Source organism: Neltuma alba, unplaced genomic scaffold (assembly GCF_004799145.2).
Source record: "Neltuma alba isolate B1F8T4 unplaced genomic scaffold, ASM479914v2 tig00004037_pilon, whole genome shotgun sequence".
Taxonomy (NCBI): domain Eukaryota; kingdom Viridiplantae; phylum Streptophyta; class Magnoliopsida; order Fabales; family Fabaceae; genus Neltuma; species Neltuma alba.
Window position 1 is genome coordinate 54,438 of NW_021633535.1, and position 7,511 is coordinate 61,948.

General features: G+C 38.7%; 2 protein-coding genes and 1 non-coding gene across 3 annotated transcripts; 1 reads left to right on the plus strand and 2 right to left on the minus strand.

Annotated features, from left to right (window-relative positions):
- Positions 1-269: 269 nt before the first annotated feature.
- Positions 270-1,764, minus strand: LOC114743474 (thiamine thiazole synthase 2, chloroplastic-like). The gene is made up of 2 exons (XM_028931687.1): positions 799-1,764; positions 270-694 (listed from the first exon to the last, which is right to left on the minus strand). Exons 1-2 carry the CDS (start codon positions 1,702-1,704, stop codon positions 527-529), a joined length of 1,074 nt encoding a protein of 357 aa, XP_028787520.1. The 5' UTR covers positions 1,705-1,764; the 3' UTR covers positions 270-526.
- A 925-nt stretch (positions 1,765-2,689) lies between these two features.
- On the minus strand, positions 2,690-2,769 carry TRNAL-UAG (transfer RNA leucine (anticodon UAG)). The gene has a single exon. It is a non-coding gene; the product is annotated as a tRNA-Leu (tRNA).
- A 1,461-nt stretch (positions 2,770-4,230) lies between these two features.
- LOC114743476 (probable xyloglucan endotransglucosylase/hydrolase protein 8) lies at positions 4,231-5,626 on the plus strand. Its single transcript, XM_028931689.1, has 4 exons — positions 4,231-4,569; positions 4,643-4,743; positions 4,848-5,050; positions 5,135-5,626. The coding sequence occupies exons 1-4, from the start codon at positions 4,377-4,379 to the stop codon at positions 5,535-5,537; spliced, it is 900 nt and encodes a 299-aa protein (XP_028787522.1). The 5' UTR covers positions 4,231-4,376; the 3' UTR covers positions 5,538-5,626.
- Positions 5,627-7,511: the final 1,885 nt, after the last annotated feature.

Below are 7,511 nucleotides of genomic sequence, written 5' to 3' on the forward strand. Positions count from 1 at the left end.
CCCTGCCCAAAATGGTTAGGGCTTCTGCTGGGCAGGGCCGGGCAACGGGCTGCAAAACACAGCCCGCTCATCTTTCGGACTGGGCATCAGGCAAGGGGCTTGCCCTGCCCAGCCCTGCCCATGTGCAGCCCTATAACCTCATTAGGAATTTGTTAAAAATGTATGTCTTAATTTGGGTTTAGGTATTTCAGTTAGATCTTATTGGGATTCTCTCAAAAACTCATGATATAATTAAAAATTGAATTATTGGTTAGTGCTTGCTTCAGTCATTTAAAATCTATAACTTAACAGTATGAAATATTTTAGATTTAACTTTTTACATGAAATACATATTTAATCTAAATATGAAATAAATAAGAACATATAGGTGGAGTTCTATCAAACTATTATAAGGCTGATGATATTACATGGTAATGAACATTGAGTTTTAAAGGAACCACAAAAACATATAGTTAAGCTGATCATCACCACTTCTTCACTGTCTTCCACCTTCATGTGTGTGTGTAAATTTATACAGACACACATATTAAGTATCAACAATGTCGTCTTGAGCGTGAGCCGAAGCAAAAATGAGCTCAGGTTGTTCAGTGCCTGTTCCACAAGTCCCATCGATTGCATTGTTCTTCCCCAACGCCTTCAAAGCCAGATGCGCCGCCTTCTGCCCCGATATCATCATCGCCCCAAATGTTGGACCCTGCAAATTCATTCAACATTCATCATCCAAACATTGTCACCTTGATAATATTGTCTCTCTCTCTCTATATATATATATAAGCAAGGATGAAGATGATAGCTTACCATTCTTGGGGCTCCATCGATTTCTGCAACTTCCATACCAGTAACGATCATGCCGGGCACAACCTCTCTCGTCAGCCTCACAATCGTATCTTCTGCTTCATTCATGTCAAGGGCTTTCATCCCTGGAACGCTATCGATCATCCCTATGCTCTTCAGCCTCTTCACTCCGGTGGCTCCGAACGGCCCGTCGTGCCCACAAGAGCTCACCACCACCTTCGCCTCCATCACGTTCGGGTCCATGCACGACTGTGTATCGTGGTTCATCGACACCAGCGCCCAGTTCGTCACCACCCCGGCCACTCTGTCTTCCTTCACGATCAAATCCTCCGCCGCCACTGAGTTGAACAGCTTCACGTTGGGCCGGGCTAGAAGCTTGCTCATGATGGTCGACGTGAACACAGCGGCGTGCTTTATCACCACGTAGTCCCCTTGCTCGTCGTAATCAACGCCCAGCTCGTCGAGGAACAGATGGGCCGGTTTGCGGACCACCATGGCGGAGAAGAGCTGCCCGCCGAGCCACGCGCCGCCACCGGGGCTGACGGATTGTTCGAGGATCGCGACACGGATAGATGGGTTCTTGCTGAGCTCGTAGGCGCAGGAGAGGCCGGCGGAGCCAGCACCGATGATGACGACGTCGGTATCGGCGTAGGTGATCATGTCGGTCATGTACCGGCGGGTCATTTCACGAGAGACGATGGATTCTTTGATGGGTTGGAATTTGAAGGATTGAAGATCGTAAGGCGGTGAGGTCAGGGACATTGAGATGGTGGAGGATGATGTGGTGGATTTGATAGGTGTGAAGCGAAAAGATTGAATGGGTGTGCCGTGGAAGGAGGAGGAAGTGAAGGAGGATTTAGGGTTCGATGAGAGAAAGGAGGTGAGGGTTGCAGAGGCCATGGCTGCCATGAAAGGAAGAAGAAGAAAGAGTCTGCTTATTTGCGTGTGATATAAAAGAGGAAGCTTGAGATCAGTTGTGAGATTGAAGAGTGTAACGGGATGGTTTTATAAGCAGAGCTCAGTGGAATATCTGAACTAAAAATCTTGCTTTTTGAGTCACTTAGATAGAATTTGAACGGTTCAGGAATTTGATTTGAAGTCACAATTGGTATCATTATTTCAGATACTTAATGAGTTAGCATCTGCTTTTTCCCCAGAAACTGCCAAGATCTCCTGGGAGTAGTGGTGGGGAACACTGGCCTAAAAAGAGCAAGATACAAAGAAAAATATGAGGTTGGGAATATGGTGGATGGGAACATGGGGTGAGATATTTATGTCGATAATAATTAATAATCTTTTGAATCGTTAGTTATTAGCATAAAACCACACCTGGCTAAACGAGGTAACTACACACCACACACAGTGGGATCATTTTGAACAATGCGTTGATGCTGATCCAAAACTCCACCTTCCTATCAGACTTCTAATTGGGAGCTCCTAGCTAGGTAGATCCACAAAACTGTAACAAGAATATAATGAAGGTCTATTATTTTGATTCACTGTTCTTTAGGGGGGAAAATATGGAGGAAATGGGTCCACTTTGTCACTGAAAAAGGAGAGCAAAACAGAAGAAACTTGTCTTCACACTGTGCCTGGGATTGCAAGAAGGCAACAGCATGAACATTTCATGGATTCTTACTCTGCTACGATGGATGTGGAAGACCTCCTTTTTTGTCTTATAAATCTTTCAAAGAATCAAATTCAATGTGAAAATTAAACACGCAAGGTGTGTGCTAGAGAGTTGCTTGGGTCTGTCACTAGACCGTGCAGACAAAAGAAACATGAGGATATGGTTTTCAAGACAAGAACAGAGCCCTACGAAAGACGTTAATTAGAAGTGATTTACACTGCATTTGAAAAATTTTAAAAAAAATGTTTTAGAATCATATTAAAGTGACAACTGTGGGATTTGAACCCACGCCCTTTCGGACCAGAGCCTAAATCTGGCGCCTTAGACCACTCGGCCAAATTGTCCTCAGCTGATGTTGAGAATCGAATGTTTATCAACTGAGCATTTTCCAAGGTAATCTCGATATAATAAATGTCTCATCTAATTGGTCAATCATATCGTTGCCTACATGTACTCCTCCGGTCCTAATTATAAGACCCAATTGACTTATTTGAAGAGATTAAGAAAATAAGTTAAGTTGGTTATTTATAATAAATAAGTGTTGTCATTCCTAAAATATCCTTGCTAATTAAGTATATTGGCTAAAACTATTATTATTAGAAGGATTATCTTGGAAAAAAATGCATAAATATAAGAGACAAAATGGATTGGGTCTTATAATTAGGACCAAATAAAAAGTCAAATTGGGTCTTATAATAAGGACCGGAGGAGTATCTTTTTGAAACTGACCTGTAATTCCGAATAACCCTATACTTATTATTTAAAAAAACAGAGAAAATAAGAATAAAACTTAAGAAATCACATGTAGAGGTTTTCTGAGTATAGTGTAATAATTGATGTATAACACATTCTTTTATGTATTTAATAATATATATTATAATTTTTTGGGTGAATTCCATCTATTAACCTAAATTTATAGTACTGAAAATTTTCAAACCAAAATATAGTGCAGCATGAGAACTCATTTAAGAGAAATTTTCCCACATTTTGAGAAGCAACGTGATAATGTCTGTGCAGTACAGTGTTTATAGGATTGATGAAAAATTTAGGAATTTATTTAATAAATAGTTAATCTTTATGATAATACATTAATACTAGATTTCACAAAAGAGATGGAATAACGGGTCTTCATTTAGTACTCATTACTGTAATACAATCTAAACTATTCAAAATCTAATATGAATGGTTTAAATTTAAAATTTTTAATATATAATTTTTTCAATTATAAATTTATTTTTTTGAAGATATGTTAGTTATGATATTATATTTATTTTAAATTCTATATCTATTAAAACAAAAAGTTGATTAAAATATATAAAAAATTTAAATTTAATCTAAACCATCTAAAATCGATCTGGATGATTCAAATTGCGATGAGCATTCCATGTTCATCATTATGATGATGAGCATGGAATGTGCTCTCTAAAATAACCATTCTTCTTCCTCCTCCTGAGCCTCCGCCTTCATTTTCAATCCATTGCTCCCCACGTATCAATATATCATTAACATTTTCATTGGATTGCAGCCTGGATTTCCTTGTTTTCCTCACATTCTGATTTCAAATATAGATATGTTCCATTGTATGATCCCCATAATGCCCTTGTCGGCTCTCCATCCACTAAGCATTTTGACGTGAAGGGGAAAGAAAGATAGTGTTGAATACACACACACATATATGATTGAACATTATTAAATCTATGAATGGAAGTAGAGTAAATTAAATTAAACCCTATAAATCTTTTGTGAGGTTCACAAGGTCTAAACATTCATTTACTGTGGCGGCAAATTACCTACCAGGCAATTAATGAAGCAGGTGAATGTCAACTTCAATCCAAAAACAAAGAAAAGTCAGAAGGCAAAAACATGTGAAATAAAAATTGAAATTCAGATCATTTAATGAACATATCCACTCTCTGTTCTTCTCCATCGTCCCTCTCTTTCTCTGAATCCGATGCTGAACTCATCATCGTCCATGGTTGTCCTCCTCACTCTAGCACTCATGGCTGCTTCTTCTTTCTCATCTGAAGCAGCTAATAAGTCCAAAGCATTCTTCAACGACAACTTCGACATAATGTGGTCCAAAGACCATTTCACCACTTCCGAAGATGGACAGATCTGGTATCTCTCCCTAGACAAAGACACAGGTACACAATCGTCAAACTAGTCTTTCTCATTCTCTGTTAAATACATTTCTGATACATAATTGATGTATTATAGGATGTGGTTTCCAGACAAAGCAAAGATACAGATTTGGTTGGTTCAGCTTGAAGATGAAGCTGGTAGGTGGTGACTCTGCTGGTGTAGTTACAGCATTCTACGTAAGTGTTTGAATTCTGCATCATCTTCAAAATTGAAGAGAAATGAGATCTTGTGAAGCATTTTTCTTTGGATACAGAACATGAGGGTGGATTTGATGTTGCAGATGTGTTCAGAGAATGGAGCAGGACCGGAGAGAGATGAGATCGATTTTGAGTTCTTGGGAAACAGAACAGGGGAGCCATACTTGATTCAGACAAATGTGTATAAAACTGGAACTGGTGGACGTGAGATGAGACACATGCTTTGGTTCGACCCCACTGAAGATTATCACACCTACTCCATCCTCTGGAACTACCACCAGCTCGTGTAAATTCGTCACCTACCACTTTTTTCTTTCAATTACATGCTAAAAATCAAAACTTTTAGTCACACCCATTTCAGTTTTAACAGATTCTTCGTGGACAAAGTGGCCATAAGGGTGTACAAGAACTACGGCGAAATGAACAATTTCTTCCCAACAGAGAAGCCAATGTACTTATTTTCAAGTATATGGAATGCAGATGAGTGGGCTACAAGAGGAGGACTAGAGAAGACTGATTGGAAACTAGCTCCATTTGTGTCATCCTACAAGGACTTCACTATTGAAGCCTGCCAATGGGAAGAACCTTACCCTCCATGTGTGTCCACCACAACTCAGAATTGGTGGGACCAATATGATGCTTGGCATCTCTCTGATGACCAGAAAATAGACCACGGTTGGGTTCTCAGAAACCTCGTTGTTTATGATTATTGCAAAGACTCCCAACGCTACCCAACTTCCCCACAGGAGTGTTCTCTCAGTCCATGGGATTAATAATGAATCGGCGTCTATGCCATTAATCTTGCTTTTTTGTTGAGTCGGTTCGTGTTTAGGACGCAAATGTTTCATAAATACTAAGTGGATGCATAATAAATGGCATGCATTGATTGCAATGAATGCATTTATCTCTTTTGTTTGTAATAATGGTGAGTTTTTGCTTCTCCAAAGCATAAAAGACAGAAATGGTTTTATGAATTATAATTCCATGTTCATATAGTTTAGCTTTATGAATGAATATACACACCAGATCTTCTGGATGCAGTTAATCACTTTTATGGCTATACAAATACCAAGCTTGTTTTATGATCTCAAGAACAGGGGATTTGTGTGGGAATCGAAGATGGCTTCATCTGCAAAATGGGGTTTCGTTTTTATGGCTCTGGTATGGTGTGGAAGCACAGAAGCAGTAACTAAAGAAGGAAATGACGTACCTTGCGTTGCGTGCAGCCAGGCAATGAGCGCGATGGTGCCATGTTTTGAGTTTTTGGAGGGTGGAGGATCAGAGGAGCCTTCACCTAGATGCTGTCTGGCTGGTATGCAATTGAGGGCCATGTGTAGTACGGCTGAGATAAGGAAGGCTGTGTGTTATTGTTTCAGAGACGCCAAGTTCCAACCTCCGATTCTTGCTCAGAGAGTTCAACAGCTTCGTCAAGCTTGCGTCAAGGACCTTCCAAACATTCCTGCCGATCCCCACGAGGAATGTTCCTAGTAACAGTAAGCCCAGATCTTTTGATCATAGTTTTTATGGGATTTTTTGTGTTATTAGGATTGGATGGTGCTGATGAGACTTGGGTTTGAAAATAGACTTATTTGACATTGTTATTTGCAGGTTTCTGGGATGTCGAGGGGCAACAAATAAGCAGAAGAACTGTAGGACTTAATAGGAAATCATAATTGGCTGTCTTTTGTGGTTTTCTTCCTTCGTATGTTTGATGGCGTCCAATACTAAATCTTTTCAGCTTACTTTAGAATCAAGATTTTAATCAATTTGCATAACAGAGCATTAATTCGAAGATCGTTCACCAAGCAAACCAAATTACTCGCATGCCCTCCAGGGCTTAGTCCCTGGGGAATTAAAATTCAGGTGCTCTCCAGACAATGGTTATGGTTTATACAATAAAAACCAAATTACTTGTTTTTGGAGTCCAGTAGAATTGAATAATATTTATCATTTATTTCTCTAATACTACATCTACTCATTAATATAAAAACCAATTGATTAATTAAAAAATTGTTACAGATAAAAAAAATTTAAAAATTACTTAATTATCTCTTTAAAATACTTATATATATCATTATAATGTATTAGACAATAAATATAATACTTCAAAGTAATTTATTTAACTTTTTTCTCATATGTATTAATTTCTTTTTAAACTGAAAACCTTCTATTAGACTAAATTTATATTGGTGGAAAAAATTAAAATTAAACTAAAGAATAAAATGCAGCTCATCATTTTATTTTAAGTTTTGGGCATTTTGAAAATTAATGTGATACGTGTACAGTGATAATATGTTTGTTAATAAATATGGTACTAAGTAGAACCATTCTATACCGTCTGAGCACCCTCGTTCCTCAACCATGCTACTGTGGGAGACATAAAAATAGATAATCAATCAAAAAGCCCCCAGAATCTCATTGCGAGAAGATGGTGCACTCAAAAGACTCGCCTAGTAGGTTCCACCTTCTTTGATGAGCGCTTTCGAAGCAATAATGAATGCATGACTCGAGAGATAAATACATCCAGCAGCTTCCCCCCAACCCTCTCTTCATTCTAGTACTCCCCATCCCATCAGATTGCTACAAGTTTTCCACATTCTTGTATAATAGGATTAGGATTAATTAACACAACGGGAACAGCAATACAGAAGGACTATAGGACTTTGTATTGCGAACAACCATCCAATACAGCACAAACTGTATCACATCTCCCATATGAACTCGATCCAAATATCACACACACAATA

Coding starts and splice junctions, on each gene's coding strand:
- LOC114743476 (XM_028931689.1), top strand. CDS start 4,377: ATGCTGAACTCATCATCGTCCATGGTTGTCCTCCTCACTCTAGCACTC. Junction 4,570..4,642: donor CTCCCTAGACAAAGACACAG/GTACACAATCGT, acceptor GATGTATTATAG/GATGTGGTTTCCAGACAAAG. Junction 5,051..5,134: donor TGGAACTACCACCAGCTCGT/GTAAATTCGTCA, acceptor CAGTTTTAACAG/ATTCTTCGTGGACAAAGTGG.
- LOC114743474 (XM_028931687.1), bottom strand. CDS start 1,704: ATGGCAGCCATGGCCTCTGCAACCCTCACCTCCTTTCTCTCATCGAAC. Junction 695..798: donor TCGATGGAGCCCCAAGAATG/GTAAGCTATCAT, acceptor ATGAATTTGCAG/GGTCCAACATTTGGGGCGAT.